The 24,005-nt window shown below is 48.9% G+C and overlaps 1 protein-coding gene and 1 long non-coding RNA gene across 21 annotated transcripts in view; one reads left to right on the forward strand and one right to left on the reverse strand.

Annotated features, from left to right (window-relative positions):
- The window catches only part of LOC110366164 (uncharacterized), a 61,275-nt gene extending 57,626 nt beyond the window's left edge, over positions 1 to 3,649 (reverse strand). For 18 of the 20 annotated variants that reach the window (XR_010466043.1, XR_010466042.1, XR_010466038.1 and 15 more), the window contains exon 1: positions 3,483 to 3,580. This is a non-coding gene — a long non-coding RNA (uncharacterized LOC110366164). Of the gene's footprint in view, positions 1 to 3,482 lie in introns of all 20 variants that reach the window. The other 2 variants (XR_010466029.1, XR_010466033.1) reach the window with 2 other exon arrangements.
- Positions 3,650 to 3,658: 9 nt separating this feature from the next.
- SPRY4 (sprouty RTK signaling antagonist 4) lies at positions 3,659 to 18,041 on the forward strand. Its single transcript, XM_005512442.3, has 2 exons — positions 3,659 to 3,917; positions 13,555 to 18,041. Exon 2 carries the CDS (start codon positions 13,601 to 13,603, stop codon positions 14,498 to 14,500), a length of 900 nt encoding a protein of 299 aa, XP_005512499.1. The 5' UTR covers positions 3,659 to 3,917; positions 13,555 to 13,600; the 3' UTR covers positions 14,501 to 18,041.
- Positions 18,042 to 24,005: the final 5,964 nt, after the last annotated feature.

Here is a 24,005-nt window from a genome sequence, read left to right on the forward strand (position 1 = left end):
ATAGAAGATGATAACCTTAAAAACATGGGTGGCAAGACACATTCCGCTAAGGCAGATCCAGTTTCTGAGCCTCCAGACCTCAGCACCTCCCCAAACTGAGTTTGCATCTGGACAACCAAAGTCCCATCTCTAATAACCAACTCTGGGTTGAAACATGTTCAACTCACCACAGGACGTAGAAAGATGACTCCAAATTGTTTAGCTAGATGACAATGATAAGTATTTTCTGCCCCCACTGGGATGGAAGAAAAGACAGGTGCATATTGGAGATTCCATGAACAGGAAGTATAACATGAACTGGGCAAATATTTTGCTGCTCAATATAGTTTCAGTAAAACAAATCATATGACCTGAACTTGACAGCCAAAGTAACACAAAAGCTGGCAGAAGATAAGGACATAGCCTCTATCACAAAGCACAGCCAACTTTTCGTTTTTTCCAAATATATGCAAGAACAAAATTAAACAACTTACTTTACAGGCAACGCAATTGTGACAGTGCCAAAATTTATCCCAGTGAAGAAATCACATTCAAAAATCTACAGCCATTTCAGGGTTTAAATGCACATGAAATGAATAAGCAATTAATTTCCTGCACATTAAAGGAATGTAGACTTCTGCATCACTGGTATTGCCAGCACATATAAAGATACTGCATGTGTCAGGGTAAGTGGTATTTCACTTAAAGCCTCAGCTTCCAGAATCACGCAATGATAATGCAACGTTCCTCCCTGGCACTCTATCAACCACACAGAGCCCTCGCCGCAAGGACAGGCTTGTCCCATAGGCAGCAGCACAACCTCCTCCTTACAGTGACCGAGGAGGTGGAGAAGCAGAGCAGAGCAGCAGGCCAGGCAGATGTGGGAAGAGACGCCAGCCCCCTGCAGCCGCCCAGCGCCGCAGCCGCGCGTCCCGGCTCCTCCTGCTCGCAAAGAGAAGCTGAAAGCGCCGGGTGGCCCTGGAGTGCAGATGATCAATACACCGATCTCACGTTGGGGTTTGCTTTGCTGACCCGCAGCTCAGCTCTGGAATCGCGACCCCAACCAGGAACAGCAGCCTGGAGGAACCCAGCGCAGCCCCGGCCAAAGCGGCCGCGCGTGTCTGAGCATGGCAAGAGTGAACAGCTCTAGCGAGAAACACCTCTGTCCATAGGGCAGAATCAAATACGTTTTAAACGTGCGTTAGGGACAAAGGCAGAATGAAGAAGAGGCTGATTAACTCAAAGATTTACCGTTTCAGAATTCTGTGCTTAAAAAGGTTTCAGACAATTTGCAGTGATATGATTTGCAGTGATGCTACCAACACTCCAAGTTTTCTCACTTCAAGTTCTCTCTCCCTAGAATCACACAGCCAGACCTCATTTCCTCCTCGCCCCTCCACACGCACAAATAGTAATTCTTATTTCCTCTTCTCGGTTTTATTGCTATGGCTTTTGTCAGGAGCGTACCGTCTAGCTGGGCTTTGCCTGTAACTACTATGTAATTATAGTGTCAGCCTTCTTTGCTACCAGCCGGCAGTCTGCAGTGCCACAGAGGCAGCCGGGCCCTCGTGGGGAGCTGCCGACTGTGCTGCAACAAAGGCCTTCCCGGGTGTATTGAACGTGTGGCCCTGAAATACAGAACTCAGCTTGTATATATAAAAGCCTTTAATTCCAAGATGCTTGACTCTCCTGCTACTGCGGTGTCACAGCACACTCGCAAAACTCAAATCAAGCTTCCGAATTTATGCACTTGCTATCACTGAAAAATGATGGGATCAGAGCAGATTCTTTTGCTCAGGTATTTGGTCTCTCAGCTATGAGCTGGTTTCCAACACTAAATTCCCCTCTACATAATCTTTTTTTAAATTGCATTTTCTTCCAGTAGCCATTTATTTGCCAATTTTCAAATCACAGCCACAGAATTTATATGCTCGCCTGTCCTTCTAGTAGTGTTATGGAGAACAAGACCACTAACAAAGCAACATTTTTAACAACCACATTCTATTTGTCGTCAAAAGCCAGCATCAGTCTTGTGTATTTGAAGCCTAGTAATAATTTATGCATCACTCAGATAAGCGGTTCTTTAGAGAGCCTCCTTCTGTCCTTTCCTTGTCAAACGGCCTTTACCCACGACCACTGCTCCCACTCGGAAAGGTCTCTGCCCTCAGAGACAAACACATCCAGAACTAAACAACCAGCCGCTCTCAGAGAGAGGAATCCTTCCTGTGGGGCGTATCTGCAGTAACACACAATGTTCCTATTAGCACTAGATAAATAAAGAACATATACATTTTTGCAGTGTCCTGCAAGCTTTTAAATCTATGTGCCATAAATATGGCAGGAAATGAGAGGGGGTTTGGCTTGTACTCTGAAGATTACTCTTCACACATATTAAAAATACGTCATTATTCTTCACGCATTTTCAGTGTAAAGCCACCTGCCTCTGAGGATCACGGAGCACCAGGCGCACAGAGGCTCGGCCTGTAGCCGCTTCTGCACCAGCTGAGAATCAAGATTCTCCATTTGCTGAATGGGAGCTGAAGCACATAAGGACATTTCAGAGCTCTCAGCATGCAGTTCGGGCAAGGCTTTCAGGGAGCTCAACATCGAACAGCAGAATGGCAGTTGTTTGCTAAAAATCATTTGAAAACCTGGCCCTGAGGGCCTGCCTTGGGTTGCCTGCAGAGCACTCAGGATGAGGCCAAACAGGACTTACAAAAACCTAAATGTGGAAAACACTGCAAAGCTGAGACAGCACATAAACTGTCTCACTCCCACAAATCAGGACCATCTTCTTGCTCTTGGTGATTTTATGTAACCTGCACAGCTCTATCCTACTGCCTCAAGAGACAAAAGCCATAAAATAAAACTGTATGTTGCATACACAACATGGTTTTTGCTTGCATTTTCATATAGATATTGCCAGAAAACCGCATAAGCTGTAACGCATAGTGAACATGTGTGTGATGATACTGCAGTGCAAGGAACGAACTGCAGGTCTAAATACAGGAAAATGAAGCCCAACACTGAAAGAAAATCATTATTCACGCGGAGTAACGTCTTCTCGCTTCAGGGTCGCACACCCCCAAAATGAGGACGCCCAAATCCTCCAGCCTAACGTGGCCCCGTCCCCCCCGCCGCACACAGCAGTACCCGCCCAGGGGAAGCGCGGCTGCCGGACAGCCCCAGCCCCAGCCCCAGCCCCGGCCGCGGCCACAAGCGTTGCCCGAGCTGCCGCCCTTCGTCCCGGGGCCTAATGCAGCCGCCCGGGACCGCGGAGCGGGGGCGTCTCCGGCGGCTGGGGTGGGGGGGGCACCGGCTCCGCCGAGGGCTCAGGGCGCCCGCACAGCTGCTCTCCGCCACCGGCCGCGCTCGGATGAGCCGGGGAAAGGGGGGGACTAGGGAAAGCGGGAGACCGCAGGGGAGGAGGGGGCTCGGCGGGGCCCCCCCAGCTGCCAGGAGCACCCCGCCCCCGCTTCCCCCGCGGCGGCGGCCGCCGTTACCTCCAGCCCGGGCGGGGGGCGCGGTGCATGCGCAGCTGCGCCTGCCCTCCATTCATAAAAAAAAAAAAAAAAAAAAAAAAAAAAAAAAAAAAGCGCGAGCCATATCCGTCCTCCGCAACTCACAGTGAGTTCCCCTCCAGCCCCCCATTCATAAAAGGCAGCCGCACATGCGCAGTGGCGCCCCGGTGTCCACCCATTCATAGAGTCCGGAGGCCGCGCATGCGCAAAAGGAGCCGCTGCCCTCCCATTCATAAAATAGCCATTTTCCCAGGCAGCGGCGGCTGCAGCACCGCGGAGCCGCTGACAGCCGCTCCTGCTCCCTTCCCGCAGCCCCGGCGGCTCCTGCCAGGATTTTCGCAGGTCCGGCCCCCTCGTCCGGCTCGGATTTAGGATTAACTCGCCTATGGAGAGATGGTCTTAGCTGAATTATTTAAAGTAAGTACGAGATCTGTGTTTGCCAGCAAATGTTAAATATTTTTTAAAGTAGAAAAAATAAAGCCTGTTCCCTGAGGGGAAATGTTGCGCTTTTTCTAGATGGGTTTGTCTAGTCCCTTAAAGATCAGTAATCATGAGCATATTGCTGACCATGACTTTTCTAACAGCAGTTATCTATAATTATATGTAGTGGATAGCTGCCTGGTGCTTCGTGACCTAAAGGACACTTTGCATTCTGAAGAAATATCCTGTTTCTTGCAGAATTTGCATTTGTGTTCCTGTGTTTCTTATTTATACCTCTTTTCTGTGTTCTTTCATCAACATCTGCATTTGGTGTACGTATATGGCAGGCAGGTTTCACCATGCTTGCGTCGGGTTTATTTGCAGGGTTTTATAGCAGAATAAGGCTCCTCTTTCTGTTGATGGGATGTCTTCTCCTCCATCTCTTCTTCCTTCCCCAAAAAAGGAGCATAAATGTATGGTCACCTGGGCTGACAAATAAGAATTGGATATTTTTTGCTTTGGAATATGAAAACTGGTTATACGCATTTCCTCTCATTTCCGAAGCCCTATGTCTTGTTAGTGTCAAGTAGTTCTGAGCCGTCTCCATAATAGGACACTTCAGACATCAGCCACTGGTGTGTCAGATCTTTCCTGCATGACCTTTGCTCTTTAGCATTTTATTTCATACACTGCCTTTTTTTCTTGTCTTTTTTTTTTTGGCCTCAGTGCCTTATTCCATCACTGTTCTGTTCCCTGTCTTGCTGTACACTTGGTTGCTTCAGTTTTAAATCTGGATGGATTATATATTTTAAAGGCTAGATAAGTCATAAAAATGTGTACCTAGAATGATTTCATAAAGGTATATGAAATATATTATATATGGAGGACAAACCTGCCTTGGCTGCTCCTCTCTACCAACTGCGTAGCAAAGATAAGCCAGGATTTTCTTTTCTGGTACCAGTCCTGGCGTCACAGCAGAAAGACAAGCCCAGAGACGACATGTTCTGAAAATTCATTATCAGAAGGGTAATGGGAAAACCAGAAAGGGGCAGAGAAAAGCCACAAAGGTCTTAGAGGAAATGCAGACCTTGGAAACGGCAGTGCACATGAATATCAGCGTTAATCGCAGGAGGAAAAGGCTTCACTCTCTTTCTTGAAGTGACCAAGGGTCTGATTCCTTAATTTTAATCTTTTATGGCCCCAAGTTTTTCTTTCAAGGGTGAAGAAGAGAAAGGAAAAGGAAAAGTACCACTGAATTATCCAGAGTAGCAAAGGCATGTTCTAGATTCTTAAAACTTCTTCAGCTGCTCCCTTTCCTCCATACCATGCTGAGGGTCCAGTGTGCCAGAAAATGGGCTCAGAACCTGCTGTTTAATGAGGTGAAGAGAAACCCTGCTTTCCCAATATTAAGGCTTCCCCCCCTCTCTTTATTTTGGATTAAAGAACAAAGCTACAATTTGTGCACTGAATCACAATGATCCTGATGACTGGCTTCCCCCTTCTCCATATAAAAATGAATGATAGCAGGAGGGGGTTTGTTCTCAGTTATTGGAACCCTGCTGGGGATGTCTCATTGATAAATGTGCCATTTTCCATGGGCTACTGTGTCTTCTGTTGCTAGAAGGGACCCTATATTGGTATTATAAAATTAAAAGGACTATTTCTGAATGCTGCAGTCCTTTTGAAATTCTCCATGAGGTGTGTGCAGGGGAGCAGTTGTTCTGCTCCCGAAACAGCAAAACAAAAGCTGTTTTCATGGAATCATGACTAATTCCCAAATCATACTGGGAAATGCAACATCTCAAAAACCAATCCTCTCCTTTCCCAAAAGAATCCTGCCATCAGACTTCAGTGAAACAGAATTCACAACCCTTGCAATGCTGCAACAATAATGATTTCACAGTTCTGACAGTTTTCCGAATATTAATCATAGAAACAAAAAATTCATTAATCGTATTGCTAAACAGTTTCAGCCACATACTCAAAACGGCCTTTTTATAGGCAAACAGTTGCATAAATATTGTTTGTTTTTTATTCTTTTTAAACACAATACAATGCATTTCCTTAAGAAAACATAAAATCCTTCTAATGTGGCTGTCCCTTAGTACCACTGACTTAAGAGATCACATCTGAGCTTAGTTTTCTGGCCTTAAAATAAACGTTCTTCCCCAATAAAAGCCCTGACTGAGAAATCCGAGTCCCTAGAGATCTGAACATTCGTGGGCCAAAATGCGCTTTATTCACTCGCACGGTAAGAACGGGCTTTAGCTGGACAGAGACAGCTTCTTGGAACTCTACAGGTCTCATTTCCCAGCTTCTGAATTTCCACACTCTGGCAAGAATTTGGCATCTGATTTTTAAAATGGCAGGTTTCCCTCATAGGCTTTCTAATGTTTTTTTCCTTATTACTCCTAGAGAAAATTCCAGCTGTCCTTAGATAGCGAAGGCTGCTAGGGAGGACAAATACCAATATTTTGTTAATATTGATATACACTTGATGGAAAAGGGTGGGTTTGTGTTCTTGTTTTTTTTTTTTTTAAAAAAAGGCATTTACAGCTTGACTCAAAATTCAGACAGCCCAACTCAGTCTTAATGAACTCCAACGTTATATATGATTCTTAATCACACATTAAAAACATATGCTTGCTGAAAGGTCTCCTTTAAGTGCCAGTGCAGTTAAAAGGTGTTATTGAACCTTTTGACTCCCAGCAGTAGCAGCGTGTCCCTTGTCACTGCCGGGAGGTCTGGACCAGGGGATGTCCTTAACTCCAAACAAAGGCAATGGAAGAACTTGTTCCTGTATCATCAGCTCTTTCTCCGCTGGGGCGGCTCCTCTGGTCCATCAGCCCTGGCCAGCGGGTCCCCCTGGTCCAGCTCCCTCCCCGGCTGCCCCACTTGGGGCATGTTCTCTATAGAGCCCTACAGATCTTTGCAAGTACTTTTTGATAGCAAGGAGAGCTCCTACCCCAGATAATGCGGCTGTGTTTTCAGTGCGTGTCCTGCCTATTTCCCTCTTTTCCCGATGGCTCTAGGGAGGAGCTGGAAACGGCTGGTGGGTCCAGGCTGGGCTTGTGCACATCCCCAGAGTGCAGGATGCAGCTGCGATCTACACCTTCTAGATAAGCTTTTCTAGACTCAGTAACAAAACCTCCTCAGGAGAGACAATAGTCATGATTGTTCCAGAAGCAGTGGTAAATCAGAGGAATCTTGCACTGGCTGCCATCAATTCTGCGTGGTGTTGACTTGTACGGGCCTTGGCGTACATGGCCTCCCTTAACAGCACACTGCTCCAAAGTGTATTGTTTTCAACTATGACAATTTCTGTTCAGAGTTACCTGTAAAGATTCTATTGCTTTTTTTGTTTTCTTCCTGTTGTCCTATATTTTCAGAGAGTCATGTGTCCCATATAGCAAAGAAAACAGACAAATCCTGCAGTACCTTGGCTGCAACTATTACTCCCCATATGTTAATCTTAATGAGGTGATTGTCACATCTCTTTCAGAGACTGTAATTTGCATTACTAATGACAGATCTAGTGTCATAGTAACCAAGAGGAGGTGAGACCCAGGTGTTAGGTGACAGGACTGGGAGGTCTCTGCTCTGTCCCCTCCCCATCACTGTCCCACAGCAGAACTCCAGGTGAGCAGCTCAGCAGCCCCAGACACGGCTCCCGCTGCACCAGCCAGGGCTGGGCCTTCCGTCTCGCTGGGGTCATCTTTCCATCCCTTCTTCACAAAAGCTTGTGATGCTTCAATACTTGGGAAATACTTGGAAACCAGTGATCAAAAATTCTTATTGGAAATTGCAGTTTGGTTTACTCTGCTAGGAATGCTTCTCTAGCAGAAGGTGGCTCTTCCCATATCACTAATTACTCTCCATCCCACCTAGCAGCACTGTAAGCGTCACAGATGTCCTGATGCTGGCCACCACCACTGTAGCACTGGGCAGCACTGCACCCACTGCGTGTCCAGCAGCTCCCCAGTGTTATAGGGTGCCATGGAAGGGGCCACCAGTGACACTACAGAACGTGCCAGGGACAATCCCACACCAGCAGTCCCAGCAGCAAGCTTGGTTTGCTGAGGCAAACGGCTCTTCTGTGACACCAGTGCTGGTCAGACACAATGGAGGGGACAGGCTGCTCATGAGGGTAATTAAGGCGTAATTCATTAGGGGGAGGTAAGGTGACCCCTGATCTGGTACTTGCAGCTCACAAGTGATGGAAGGAGTTAGCGGTGGTCATGCTGGTGGTCTCTCTGTCAGCAAACACACTCCAGGCACCAGATTGGGACTTTTCTGCACCGTTTCAGCCCAGGTTCAGGTGGCTGCACAGCAGCACCTCACATTGAAATGTTCTGCATCTCCCAGAAATGGGCTGGGCAAACCCATGATACCTCTTTCCTGGAGCAGGGCGGACAGGGGGCGGGTGGTGTCAGCACGTTTTCCCATTTTCCTGGTAACCTCCCCAAGACCGGGGGCGCTGGGATGTGTCGGTCACACCAGCGCCTCCCAGCACCAGGACTTCTGTGATTTGTGGGATTCCATCCACACAGGACCCAATTCTGGACTCTAAGTCCCTTATTCTTGTTATTCTTTTGTCACCACACGCATCTAGAATGCTATTAAACATGGGAGAAAGAACTCATTAAAATTATTAGCTAATAGATAACTGAGACAGTTATAAACATTATATATATCTGCACTCATTAAATATTTAAGTCGAGATCCATTTTGTTTTTCAGTAACTGGAAGACAACTTATTTAACTCTACTTTGAAAATAAAGATACTAGGACCGTATTGCTTCAAGAATAGTTCTGAAGGTATTAATGAGAATGAGCTTTCCCGGGGGCTTATATGACTTGCTCACAGGGTGTAGCTTTCCATAAAACTAGGTAGGCAAGTCCAAAATCCTATAAAACATACAATCACTTTTGGTTTCATTTCATATGACTGAAGAGTCTTACAAAACTTCCAACTCTGAAATAATACCTAAACGCTTTAAAATAACAGCTGGTTTCCTACAACTTTAAGGCTTGTAATTATCCAGTACAATAGTAATTTTGAATTGGCAATATCTTGATGAAGAGGTGAAACGAGCACTGCAGCACGTTTGTGAACTTGACTTTCGAATCCAATTTCACCAGGGTGCAACCAGTGAATTTGCACCCACATTAATGCTATAATATATCTGTAATTACTGATGATCAAATATTAGCTGATTTTGTTTACAAGAGTTCTGTATGGCGTTTTTTCTCAATTAAAATGCGATTTGCAGTCAGGCTGGATTACCGCAAGGCACTATGTCAAGTTTTGTAGCTTTTGAAAAGTTATGGTTCTTAAGTATCTTAAATCTCCTGCTTTGTTATCCCTTCTTCTATTTTTTTTTTTTTTTATTCTACAATTGTATTTAAATAACACATCTTGTTACATTACAACTGTTCAGTTTGAGCAATTAATCCGGTATCTGCAGGCAGTACCCAACTGCTGCTGCCAAAAGGAGATGATCCGTTCACAACACCCGCATCACAAACCTCAGTCCCTTCTTATCACAGCAGACTAGCCCTATGAGCAGGAATGTTCTTTCTTTGGGGGTTTGACACTTGCAGCTCATCTTTAGTGGCCACCCCCTTCTCGGTCACCCAGGGTGGCTTTGGGCACCCTGGTTAAAGGGGGGAAGGGGAAGATGGAGCCCCCAGCCTCTGCTTCTTGCCTTCCCTCCAACCGAAGCGGCTCACATTTATCACCGCTTCTACCAGGGCTGCTTGAGGCAGACAGGGGCCAGTTCCACGGGCCAGATGCTGAATTAGGTCTTTTCACCATCTGAGCCACCACCAGCAACTACAGGGCCCAGGTGACCTCCTGAGCGCCACCTTGCTCAGGTGCACAGGCCTTGGGAGCCACGGCAAGAGCCCCGAGGTTACACCTTTCAGCTCTGGCCTTTTCCAAAGGCTTCATTTCTGCCAGGTCACCCCAAACACTGTTGTTGATGGGACATGTGGCTGGAACAGGAGCTGCAGCTTCTGAGATGCCAGTGTTGCTGCTCAAGGCAATGTCATCCTTGCTGAAAACCGCCATGAGGGACTCCTGATGGGGAGGTGAAGAAGGGGAGCTGAAGAAGGGCATGATGTCCCTCTTCGGGAGTGGGAACAAGCTTTCTTGCTGCTGAGCAGGTGTCTTGCCTCCTGAGTGTTTCCAGGAGTACCTGGTATCCTTATATCTGCCAGCAAACCAACTGTGTTTGAAAGGATGACTTGCTTGTATTGTTCCAGTCATCCTGGAACAGCGTCAGACTGGTCAGAGCTGCATTTGTCCCTCTGGGGAAGATGTCACCCAAAAAGGTCACAGTTTGATGCCTTTGAGGGTCTTCCAGGGAGGTGACCAGGATCCATGCACGTACCCGGGCAGGCACAGCCCAGCCTGCAAGGCTCTGCAGGAGCAGTCTGGCTCCTTGACTTGCTTCTGCTCCAGCACAAGTCCTTCACCTGAGACCTTCACTGGATTCCTCTTCTCTGCCGTGAGAGATGATGGTTCGTGCACGAACACAACAACCCAGGGCCTTTTCATGGGATGCAGACATAAAACTTAAAGCAGAAACAGCTCAGGGAAAGATGTGCTCAAGGCCCATGCCAGTGGAAGCACAGAGACACAAAAACTGAAGCAGCCGCACCATAAAATGTCATCGCTGTTGTCATCTGGGCAGATCCCAATGGGGGAGAGCCTCCTTGCAGAGCAAACGCCACCCAGCTCACTGTGCTTCGGCGCTGGAGATGCTTGACCTGGATCTGTCACCAGCAATCTTACTGCACTGCTGAAACTTCTGCCGATAAGACCATGGGCAGCAACGCAGCCACAGTCCTTGGAAAATTCCACAAGTATCAGAAATCTGTGTCTCTTAAGAGCAGCTGGAAAGGTGCGAGCAGTTAACTGTGGAAACCCTCTGCTCCGGAGTGAGGAGGCAGAGCAGAAGTTGAAGGACCATGTGTAGCACTAGCACCAAAAACTGGTGGGGGTGTATCCATAGTGTTTGAAAGGTGATCTTCAGCAAGAGACACGTTGTCTCCAGAGCAGGGATCTGGGAATTAGGAGACCTGGGTCCTGCTTGGCTGTCTTCACTCCAGAGGTTTTATCCATGTAGATCCTGTGCCCAAATATCTGCAGGGTCTTTGAGTTTGCCACGTCAGGGCTCCTGTTCCCCATGCTCTGCAGAAACAGTGCAACTTGGAACTGTATTATGATCAAAATAGATGATGAATAATTTTCAACATTAACTATTCTAAAGTGTGGCGTTTAGTCCAGGGTTCATCTCATTTCTGTGATAATTAACTCTGAAATCCTCATTAACATTATCCAGGTTGAGCCATCTTTTAAGGTCTGCCTGCATATGGTCCTGTCTGTGTACCAGGGGGTTGGGTGTTTTAAGAGGGCCTGTAGCTATAATCCTTCTCCAAATCAATTTGATGACATAACTTCCATGTGATATCATCACTAGTTCTGGACCATTGCAGACCATGCGATTACAGAGTTAATCTAAAGCCTAAACACCAGCTCCTGGCTGCTGCGGTGCCACCGGCGATTCAGGGCGCCCTCGAGGTGCCTCCCTGGCTCAGAGCTGCCTGTGGGGGACAATCAGCAGCAGGTCAGCCCCTCTGCATCCACAGAGGCGGCAGATGCTGCCTTAGGGCTAAAGGGCTCTCCCGACACATGGTGCACCTTAAAATAATTAACAAACCACAGACCCAGTCCAAACCTACCATGAATGGAGCAAACTCCAGAGACTTGATATCAAGTGGGGATCAATTCAGGCCAGAACACAGAGCCCTGTGCTAGAGGTTGTTTATAAGCGATGGCGAGGCAATGCAGGCAGTGCTGCCGGTGACATGAGGGACCAGACAGGTCGGCTTGTATCATCACTCAGCGTGCCACCATTTCCTCCAGCCACCTTCCATCTAACAGCAGCTCTGCTGCGCTCGCTCCCGCCAGCCAGAACAGCTGCATCTCTCCTTCAGAAACCCACAACTGTGAAATCAGAGTCTTCCTGCAAACCTGTCGCCCAGCCCATAGAGAACTGACCGCTTTGCCAAACCCTGACTTCCAGCCGGTACTTTTTATATCGTGACACTGAATTCTGAGATACAAAAGAATATAGGTTTTATTTTTCCCTCCACATGCCCCATAGTTGTCAGAATCGTCGCCTCTCTTTATTTTTAAATACCATAAATAGAAATAGATGCTTTAGAAACTCTCTTGTTTTTCAAGTCAGGATGTCAACGAGCTATGAATAATGAGATAAAGCAATTTCAAATGAACGGCTAAGACGCGGCAGAGAACTTTAACTAGTGAAAAGTAACAGCATCAGGACTGCATTGCAACAATCATAATAGGTGTACATTTACTCGCTTCTCGTGTGCGATTTGGTTGTACTTGGGTGCAGTTTCTTCCCTGACTTTTTTTGAGACTGCTGTAATATTAAAACCCTTTGTGCTCTTGGAAAAGGTTGATTTGTTTGTCTGAACACAAACAACTGGCAGTGCCTTAAGCTGTTCACTGTTTCTCTTTTCTTGATGCCAGAAGCTTATCCCCTCCTGCAACTTGTTCCAAAGCTTTACCCACCACTTCTTTAAACTGATCTCCAACATTATATTATTTATGAATAAAGGTCACCCTGCGAGGAAATGGCACATCTACTAGAAAACAATGTGCACTTTCTAAATTTGAACCAAGTCGTTTCCGTTCTTTGATTTAAGTTTAGTTACTTCCTGTGGTTTCTTGTCCTACGCTGCTGCTGAATCTCTGGATCGACTCCAGGATAAATTGCACTCTTTCAATGAAATTAGAAACTGTGGCACTGGACGGCTTAGCTGGTTTAGCTAGTAAACAGCACTTAAACTAAATATTAGCCCACTTAGTGTTTTGAAGAGGAGAGCCTAATTACCTGTGTGAGAGGACAGATGAGCCTGACCCACGCGTGTTCTCTCCTGTAAGCTGTTCCCAGCCCTTCTCACGCTGGTTTGTGACCAGACAGGCTGCTGAGCAAGAACTTCCACGTCCCGTGGGAGGGCCGAGAGCAGCCTTGGAAACCAGCATGTCCTGCTGGGGACGGGACACGTCGTCCCCGAGCCCAGCCACCCTCCCAGGCAGACTCTGGCTTAGCCAGGACCAGCGCTCAGCCCCGCACTCCGAAGCATCTTTGTACCACGCCAGCACTCCCGTGAGCCACTATTTTGCATCAGGTTTTTTAGGGGTAGGTGTCAATTGGGGAAAATCCTCAAATCTTAGGTAAGTCATTTCAGACAGCTTGCTGACAAAACTACGCGTGAATATACAGCGGTAACCCGAAGATGTGCTTTCCCTCAGTAAAAATGATGCATGGGCGCTTCAGGAGCCTGCAGTAACTACCCCTCCCAGGGCTGGAGGGGCGCGATGTGACCGAGGTTAGGGAGAGGGACACAGCAGCAGAGGAGGAGCGAGGCACTTAATACCTGGTCAAGTGCTCCGACTCCCTTGGACCCAAGTTTACCTTTTGCATAACGACCAGCCTCAGCAAGAGCCTTGTTTGGGCTGGGGTTGCAGCGTAACTCAATAACGATGTGCTCTTTCTCTCCCCTGCCCCTTTTATTTCTCCTTTCCTTCCCCCAGGATACTTAAGAGCAGATTTTTCACCATTTATCAGACTGCTTTATCCATGGAGCCCCGGGTTCCCCACAACATCACCGTTGTCCCCAATTCTGTGATGGTCCAGCCCTTGCTGGACAGCCGGATCCCCTATGGGCGGCTGCAGCATCCACTCACCATCCTGCCGATCGACCAAATGAAGACAACTCACATAGAGAACGACTACACCGACAACCCCACCGCTTCCCAGCTGGCAGCCCAGAAGCGTCCCCGAGGCCCCCAGGAACTGGTCTTGACCAACCAGCACCTGCAGCACTGTGAGCAGGATGTCACCCACCCCTGGATTTCCTTCAGCGGGCGCCCCAGCTCCATCAGCAGCAGCAGCAGCACATCTTCAGACCAAAGGCTCTTGGACCACATGGCCCCGGTGCCCATGGCGGAGCAGTCCTCCCCCAGGGCGGTTCGCATCCAGCCCAAGGTGATTAACTGCAAACCCCTGGACCTGAAGGGCCCTGTGTCTCAGGAACTGGACAAGCACTTTCTGCTGTGTGAAGCCTGTGGGAAATGCAAGTGCAAGGAGTGCGCGCTGCCCCGGACTCTGCCCTCGTGCTGGGTGTGCAACCAAGGGTGTCTCTGCTCAGCACAGAACCTGGTCAACTACTCCACCTGCATGTGTCTCGTCAAGGGTGTCTTCTACCACTGCACCAACGAGGACGACGAGGGCACGTGTGCCGACCACCCCTGCTCCTGCTCCCACTCCAACTGCTGCGCCCGCTGGTCCTTCATGAGCGCCCTGTCCCTGGTGCTCCCCTGCTTGCTCTGCTACCTGCCGGCCACCGGCTGCGTCAAGCTGGCCCAGAGATGCTACGACCGAGTGAGCCGGCCCGGCTGCCGGTGCAAAAACACAAACAGCGTCATTTGCAAGGCGCTGCCGGAGAGCAAAGCAAGCAGGCCAGAAAAGCCCTTTTGATAGTTTGGGAGGATGGGGAGTGGGAGGACGCTCGGGGGGGTGGGAGGGTGGCACTGGCTCTTTTTAATAACCTGTGCTCTGAGAATAACATTAGCCTTTTGCCTTTGGAGAAAGCAGAAGCAACTGTTTCCGCAAACTGAAGCACTTTGGGTTTTTCAGGGTTTTGGAACTGGTCAGAATTTAAATAGATGGGGCCAAAGGAGTAATCCTAATAATGTAAAGTGAAGACTGAAAACCTATGTATATCCTGAAGTACAGCTGCTTAAAACCTCCTGGTTCAGCCGGCCGGCTGCTCACCATGCCTGCATACCACAAGAACCATTAACTGCTCGCTTGGCAGGCACGGCCGCACAAGCAATACCATTCCCAGCTGCAAAAAGCTGCATCGGCTTCTTATTCAGGGTGGGCTTCTTGTTTTCGCTTTCCTTCCAAATGCCGATTTGCTACCAGCAGCCTCTTCAAGGCGATGGGTTCATTCCCTGTAGCCCTCCTTTCCCACCCCATTAGAAGGGCCAGTTGCACACAAAGTACATGTTTCTCAGAAGCTTTCTGTGTCCCTCAAAGATTTCGAACCAGAAGTAAAGATACAGTTCATTCACTTAAGGGTCTCTTAACATTTAGGCGTATTGCTTTCTTTGAACCCACCTGGCCACACTGATTTGGAGCCTCTATTTAAAGCAAGGTGGCGGCAGGGTTGCTCCCTCCCCGAGAAGAACAGCAGCAGGATTTGTTCAGGCAGTTGTATCAACATCGTGTCGTTCTGGCTGGAAGCTGATCTACAGCGTCAGGTTTCACTCAATGGAATAGTAATTTTACATCAACAGTACAGACCCGCTCCAGAAGGAGGTTGCTGGGATCCCGTTTCCCCACGGCGCGTTTGCTCCCCCGGTGCCGGGGCCAAGCGGATCTTAACTGACGCCACAAAGTGAAGATATTCAGTGTTTGTTTCTCCAGACCTCTTAAGCACTGTAGCAAGTCACAAAAACCTAAGCCTAAGACACACGTAGGTGTATTTTTATAGGGATATCAATGCAGTACCCCCTCTCCTGGAACAAGCTCTTTGCTCATTAAATATTAAGATTTTTTTTTAATCTTGGGGAAGAATGGCCTTTGCTTGAAGTACAGCCCATTCCCCAGCTCTATTGCTGCTGTTTGACTTCTGCCTCCTCCGTACAAAAGTGTGTCTTTTTAAATGTAGAGAGTACTTCTAATGTTCATTTTAGTGTTAACAAACGCCAGGGAAAGCTGGGGAGGGAAGAGAGCGTATTGAAGAAATTTGCCCATGGTTTTCAGTAAGTGAATATCATCGGCTTCGTGCACTCGCCAAGGGCCGGTTCTGCATTCCCCTGGGGTGCAGTAACCCCTTTTCCTCAACAGCTACAAGGTGCTAAATAAAACTCTTTGTCCACACATGCAACCCTGTAATAAATAGGTAGGTACTTGTTGCATGCAGAAAACTGATCTAGCCACTTTTTTTTGATTAGAGGAAACTTCCTCAGTAAATGCACAGCAGTGACAGTGACATGTCGTCTCTAATTAGATAAGCAATAGGCAGAGCTCATGTAGCATTTCCAGGAATCCCATTTGCTCGGTTGCAATACAGTTGCTGCGTGGGGGTTGGCAGGAGCATGCTGATGGGAGTTCTGGTGTCGTTTGTTTTAAGAATTTGTTTAATCTGGATGACTTGGGGTTTAGTGAAGCTTAATTGTAGCTATTTATTGAATGGGGAATTAAAAAAAAAAAATGCAAACCTTCTATATTTATAACATTTGCTAGCTTGTGTATGATAAATCATAGGAAAATGGATGCTACATCTGTCACCAGATACCGATTCCTATAGTTTATCCTTGTGTTGACTGTATGGGGACACCAGAAAGAAGGAAGCAGTTGGGGGTCCAAAGCTGTATATATTATCTTGCACAAATGAGGGGGGAAAGGGTAAAAGGAAAACCAACCCCAAATTAGCTGAACTGTTGGTTGAATGTATTAGGTCTTGTATTTAATAAGAGAAATTGGTCTTCTAAGATGCAAACAGGCTAGAAAACACAGCAGAAGAGGTATTTACCTGCTGCCCTCCTCTATTGGGACCACACATGTCCAAATGGCCTCTGCTTATGGTGGTTTTGCCTTTTTGCCCCTCTGTCCTTGGCTGTTCTTGGGGGATCTGTGCTGAAAACCTGCAATAGCAAAGCCCATGGCTCAGACACGTGGTCCTTGCAAGCAAACACAGCGCTGGAGTGGTCGCCACCGTGCCAATCTACACTCATGTATATACACCCAGCAATCCCCTCTGGATTTCCTTTCATTGTACATACTTGTAAACTATTTCTCTGTTGGTTTCTTTTAATATATAAATCCTGCTATGGTGTAAGCCGCTCCCAAGCTGGAAGGCCGTGAAGCGTTAGTGGATGTGTTAGAGCAGTGGTAAATGTAGCAGAGCCACCCTCCCTCTCCTCCTCAGCCCCCGGCACGGTGCTGGGCTCTGCCCCACAGGCCACGGCTCGGCCAGGAGCTGCGAGCCCCTTGGGAAGCACTCGGAGAGGCTCAGGGTCCCCCAAAACGGGGGCTCAGCCACGGCGCTGCGCTGTGGGGCTGGCGGGGGGGATGGCTCCGGTCACTAATGTCTTTGTTCCCCTATCCCAACACCTCTGTTCCCCCATCCCCTTTCAAGGTACGTGGGTCTCCTGCCACCCCTGAGATGTACCACGGGCACCGTGCCGTGTCACCTCAGCCCCAGCGAGGGCAGGATGGCAGCAGCTCTGCTCATCCTCCCTGCAGGTCGTGTCCCCTCCTGCAAACTGATGAACAGCTGTTAATTAGCAGAAATCGCGGGCACGACACTTGCTCTATGACCATGTCCGTGTCGGTGCGACCACAAAGGCAAGAGGGGTGGTGAGGACAGGTTCTCCCGGCCCTGGGCCACCACGGATCACCTCTGAGGACGAGGGTGGCAGAGCACTTTGGCTTTACCGCCCCAAACTGCTAATTGCTGTCACACGCTCATTGCTGGGCTTTGGCCTCTGCCCACACACACAAGCAAAGGCTTGGAGAGCAAGAGGGGGTGACTTAGCGATATGCTGGCGATGCCACCCCATGTCCCCAGCGGGAGCTCGCCGAGAGCAGAGCGGCATCACCGGCCAAATAATCCCTCACCGCTCCCTCTGCCCCGGCGCCCGCCGGGTACAGGGAGTAGTGACTAAATTCACCCCGTTGCTCCCTGGGCGCCGGCTTTCGCGCCCGGACGAGCCCTCGCCCTGTCACAGCACTGGGTGTTCCTCCTCATCCCTCGCTTGGACACGCTGAGAAAGGTTTCCCCCTTCTCCTGTTGCCACCCCACCACATATACACCCTGAGAAGTTACCACAGAAGGTTTTTCTTTGTATAGAATATTTATTTTGAAGCTCTATTTTAATAGTATTTATTTTAGAAAGTCTACTATTGTAAGAGTTCTTCTGTTTGTGAAGAAAAACAAGTACTGATGAATGTACTGATCTAGAAATTATATATATATATATAAATATATATTGTTAAATATATAAATGGCTGTTGTGGTTTTTGAAAACAAAAAATTCCCAAGCAGTGTTTATAGAAGTTATTCTAAAAATACAAGTAGAGAGTAGCCTAAACTTGGTTATTTGATATTACGCACACCAGGAGCGATCGTGGAGCGCCCGGGCGGGGTAACTGGCAACACAGGCAGCGCTGGCCCTGGGACACTGGTGCGTGGGTGCAGGCACCCCTCACCCCAAAGGGAATCACAGACCCCATTTTATCCTGGCTGAGGAACCCCAGGTGATGCTGGGTTGTGGTGCCCCATGGCCTGGTTCGTTGGGGAGTGCATCATTTAAATATCCCATCACCATGACACCAAAAACAAAACCCCACACCAAGGTCGGCGGTACCCTCCACATAGAGGGATTTTGCCGACAGGCACATCCTAAAGAACCTCCCTCCACATTTCAGACTCGCTCCCTACTGTCACACTCCTCATTCCTGGAAGCAAATCCCATGTTTTCCACACACCGAGCAGCCAGAGATGGGGTCTGTTTGAACACCACAGCCCCTCCGACAAGGGTGGGGACAGACAGACCACGGGACAGGGATGGAGATCAGAGGAACAGGCTCTGTCCTTCCAACGCCTCCTCTTGTGCTCATCCAAACGTTAATAGAACAATAGGTGGGCATCAACATTAGTTCTCCACAGCTACAGCCGTCACCCAGACCCCCGGGGAGGGCAACGTGGGGCGGGATGCAAACCCCAGCCCTGTTTACAGGGGCACACGGGGCGGGATCAGCAGTCGGCACCGAGCACACACCGGGTCCTACACGTGCGAATGCAGCCGCCTCGCCAAAGAGCCGGGCAGCACTCCCTTCACAATTCGTTATTTTCACAGACAAAAAGTCAGAGCTGCTCCTACGCATGATTTACCCAGACACCGGTACCAACACGGCCAGGGCCTGCGGTGGATTCGGAGCACCCATGGCTCCCATCCACGGGCACACAGCACCCCACGTGCCACCAGCTTCGGCTGTGGCCGCGGGTGTCACCAGCATCACGTTAAACTGCTAAAAATAAAGTATCCAGGTTATTTGTCACCATTCCTGCTCTTTATTTGCACGCACTATGGAACTCAGGCTATGACTCATTAAAAGACAAGGCAGGTGTTGTGTCATCCACAAAGATAACGAGTGCTTTACCTGCCCTGAAATGATATCGAAACAATAACGCTGAGTTAGTCACTGGATCAGATAAAGAGACAATAGCTACACTGTACATGTCATGACATCTGATGCCAAAACAATTGCAATACGGAAAAGCTACTGAATTTGTTATGCTGGTGGTGGGGTTTTTTAACCAAACAGACTGAGCCAGGATGTACAAATTTAAATCTGAGTTTGGCAACATTGGCTGGTGTCTTGCACATAAAGCTCTAAAAATATCAACTCGGCATTCACGTCTCTCTGCTGGAAGCAAACCAGAGCGCTCTTGTTAACTTGACTAGTATAAATAATATCTTTTCAGTCAGAATTATCATCTTCTTAAAAATCATTTTTCAATAACTGATCATTGAAGGAAACCAAGTCCAGCACCACAAGCACAGGTTATAAGGTGGCAAAGAGAGATAGAAACCTAAAAGAACAACAGACTTCTCAGTTCACTGTCAGGTCCAAAGCAGCCCCAGCTCTTGGAGGTCAGACCAGAAAGCTAATTTCTAGTGAATCAAACCATCCAAAACACCCATTAAGCAATGCATCAGTCCCGAGTGAGTGAATGAGAGAAATGAGAGAAAAGGCAAATTTTGACATTTCCTTTAAAGCTATTTTGCTCAAATATGTACTGAAGTAAACGTGCTGAGATTTTTCCAAAGGTTTAAAAACCACTCTTGGTGAGACGGGAGATCTGTCGGCACTGCCAGCAGTGGGAGGAGGGGACGGGGACAGCAAACATGTGACATCAGGCACAAGTTGCATCCATCCTCAGAGACAAACGCAGTAATAAACACAGCAAAACCTAACCGAAGCCCTGGAGATGGGGCTTCTCCTTCACGGGCAGGTTGGAGGTAGTGTTTTGAGGGGGCAGGATGCATTCTTCCATGGGGATGCCTCTGCAAGAGCAAGGGGAACAACAGACAGGACGGGATCCAGGAAAAGGCTGCAGTGGGCGTCCGTGCTGCTGATACACGGGCTTTTCTCTCCTTTCTCGGATTTCCAGGTGTGATGCTGGGGCAAGCACGGCACGGGGGCCCTGGCTGCGGCACAGGACGGCCCTGCTGCTCCCACGTGGGCACCACCTCCCACAGAGCTTCTCTCCCAATAGTAAATAGTTCCTGTTGCTGGGATTAGACACCAGCAGTGTGTGAACGGGCACAAGGGCAGCTGTGCCAGGAGGGAGAGCCCCATGTCCCGCCGGGATGGGAAGGTGAGGATCCACAGCCCAGCACACAGCACCCATAGACGAAGTCTGGCCTTTTGTGAGCAGCAGACAAATGGCCGGGATAAAGATGAATTGCCTTTGCACGTTGTTTTACTTCCTAATGATAACAACCTCCTGTGGGAGGCAGCGAATCCGCGGGCTGCCCGCTCCAACCCCCGCCGAGCACTGTAAAACTTTAGCGATCTGCTCAAAGAGCCGAGAATGACCGCGACCCTTCGAGGGCACCTGCGCTCCCACACAGAGCAAACGCTTCTGTTGCAGGGACATAACGGGATGGCTGCAAAGGTCAAAGCCTTTCGGCAGAGAGATGCGGGTCTCACCCCTCCTCTTGCACCCCGCCACAGCTCGAGGCTCAGATTCAAACTGCTTTGGGGCTTTGGGGCACAGAGCCACCTTCACCCAAACAGAGCTGGGGCTGCAGCGGGTCACTGGTTTTGAGGCAGAAGGGGGTGAAGGGGGCTCACAGAAGGTGCTGGTTGTGCCCAGGCCACTAGAACCCCTCGTGGCCCCTGGGAAATCAGCCCTGGGCAACCGACTTGGGCACATCAAGACTTCTGCTACTTCCTCTGAGGTGGTTATCACAGGTAAGAAAAGACAACCAGAAAGCTTAGAAACAGCTGCCTGGTGTCACCCGTTTCACCCAGTCTCAGCAGTCAGGACTCAGAGCTCGACCCCCCCAGCAATGCCCACTGCCTGTGAAGCCCAGAAAATAGCAGAGAAGGAGGAGCAGAGGCTCTGAACCAAACAGCCAGGATTTTGAGTCTCCAAGGTTTCTGTGGGCTCCCGCCAGCCCGCCGTCCCCCGGCCCGGTGCAGGCAGCAGGGCAGCATCCCGGGTGCAGCCCCCATGATGGAGCAGCCAGGGCGGGCGCCCCCAGCTCCCCCCTCCCCTGCACGTGGGCTCTGCAAACACAAGCGGGGTTTGTGCTCCCAAGCACAAAGGCCCAGGAATTTCTCAACAGAAAGTCTGAAATAACTTGTTTTTCTGTATACCCGAGCAGAGGAAAGACTGATCTGTGCTCCATAGCACTGCAGCTTTCATTGACATTTTTCTCCCCTTACAACAGAGGAATAAATAGAAACTCATGCACGAAGAAATTCTGATGAATAAATCATAAACCCGAGGTCTGCTCCATGGCAGGTATGTTTGTGATTATGTGATGCAGTTATGTAACTGGGTTTTCCTAATCAGAAACATGATATTCTTAGAGCACGAAACTGGGACGTTCTGCACCACGGCCCTTCACTCCAATTACCACACTGGAGCGTCCGACTGTGTGCGGAGCAGCAAAATCCTCCCCTAAGGAATCTCCTGCTCTGAGCTGGGAAGGAAACAGTTCACGTTTCCTCCTCAGTGGAGCTGTCTTGCCCAAACAGATGCTGAAGTATGAATAAAAAAAAATCCATTATTGTTGATACAGTATTTAATTGCTTTTCACAAAGAGCTATTAGCACAGATTCTCACTTTAGACCCTACAGGAGTCTAAACAGGGATCTATGGTCTAAAGCACTTAGAAACCCATCAAACCCAAATTTTGAGCATCTCTCATGTTTGAGGACAAGGAGCCACAACTGTGTTTCCACCAGCCACCCGTCCCCTCGGCAGCAGCCTCATCGCTGCTGCACTAGTGCAGGCAGCTTCAAGGCTGGCACGAACCAGCTCCCCGACATGTCTGTAAATAATCCATATGAAAACAACCACCAAAGGTATTGTTTCCTTTAGATGGGTGTCTATACCACTGCTAAGAAAACCCCAGCCGTATTTCAGCGCGACTGAAGCACAGCAAAGGATTCACACCAAGCCGAGTGGGGTTGAGTTACTGTGAATTATGGGCAGGACAAATCCCAGCTCACCTGTACGGATTTGCCTAAAACTCTGCTGAAAGCAGCAGCATGTCCCCAGCCCCGGTGCCCCGGCGAGGTCCCTGTGCCTGCAGCGCCCACCCCCCGGAGCGTGGGGACGCGGCCCCCACCCACTCTGAGCCAGGAGAGAGAGATTGGGCCACCTGGCTGCTGAGTGAATAGGAGGTGGGGATGTAAAACAGGGGCAGAGAGTGCTCACTGAGGTCCGGAGGTGAAAAACATGAATTGGAAAGACCCCATGCTGCTGGGAAGTGATGAGCTTTCCTGTCCCAAAGCAGCAAGTGGAAAATGCGGGTTGGACTCCAGCGAGGCAGCAATATATCTTAACAATCCCTCAGCCGGCTCCTTTTCAGGGTTAGCCTGGCTGAACGCTGTAAACTGCAAAGGAAACCCAGAATGACAAACAATTGTAGGAACCTGAAAAACCAAGTTCCTCTGGATTTCATGGGAAGTGCGATTTTAAATACTCCGACCTGTCTGTCTGGGGGGAAGTGGGCAATAAATAGCAGCCTGGTTGTTATCAAGAGGATGTGAGCTATTTATAAAAAATTCTTGGGCTTTTTGAACTCTGTTTAAAGAGGCAATATCCTTCACTTGGGTAATTGGGGGACTAAAATGCTAAAGCAAACAAGATTACTCAGCCACCTTGGGAAAGTTTAGTGCTTGCTTGTGCGTTTCTGAAACTTCAAGTGTATTTAAACAGCTGCACGGTTATTGTCCCCGAATCCAGAGAAGAGCATGGAAAGGCCTTTCCGATGACTGCATCTGCAGGGACACAGGGATGTGACCATCGCAGCTCAACCACCGCAACTGCTGACAGCCACCTCGCTGAGTTAAAGGATATATCAACGAAATGCCTCATCTGAAAAGGGGCTTCTCTGTGCCTTACAACACACGGGCTTCCCAGCAGGATTAAATCATCCCCAGCACTGGAAGTGTGGGGATCAGCTCATGCACATTGCAATAGCAAAAAAGGGGGAGGATTTGGTGAGAGGGCAGGGGGAAAAGTTAAATAGGCACCTGTGTAAGGCCAGATACACCCGACCACGCAAATGTCCATACGAAACAATAAAGACCTTCTTGCTCAAGGGAAACTCATCTCATCCCTCTGACAAATAACTGGTTTTAAGTTAATTAGGAACCCCTGGCTTCTTTGCTGGGACAACCCAGGAGGGATGTGGAAATGCCCAGGTCGCCCTCCCAGCACCACGTGAATGACCAAGGAGCAATGGATGTAGGGTCGTGCAACTGGGCACCTTTGAGTCTGAGCCTCTGAGCTGCTCCCGTTCGCAAGGTCCTGAGCCCCTCGGGGCAAAGCAACGGCTGCCACGTGCCAGGGAAATGTCCCTCCCGCTCCTTCCCACTGCCCCATGATCCGCGTGTCCGGATGTGGCACCAAACGGAGCCCTCAAGGTTTTCCACCGGCTGCTTTTTGTACTTTTCTGAGTGGAGCCGTCGGGCAGACAACATTGCTCCTGTGTGGGAACCGCACACAAAGCGTCCTGACAGAATGATGGCATCGTCTAAAACATACAAACATGCTCAAAAGAAGGAAAACCATGAAATTAAGGATAACAAACAACAAAGAGAAACTCAAACAGAATCTGTTAGTGTTTATGAGTCACTAAGACCTTCCTGTCTCCTCTTCTAAACTGTGGGAATCCGCCGCGGTCCATCCTCTCCCTGCAAACCGCCGAGGTGCTGTTTT

Source organism: Columba livia, chromosome 14 (genome assembly GCF_036013475.1).
Source record: "Columba livia isolate bColLiv1 breed racing homer chromosome 14, bColLiv1.pat.W.v2, whole genome shotgun sequence".
NCBI classification, from domain to species: domain Eukaryota; kingdom Metazoa; phylum Chordata; class Aves; order Columbiformes; family Columbidae; genus Columba; species Columba livia.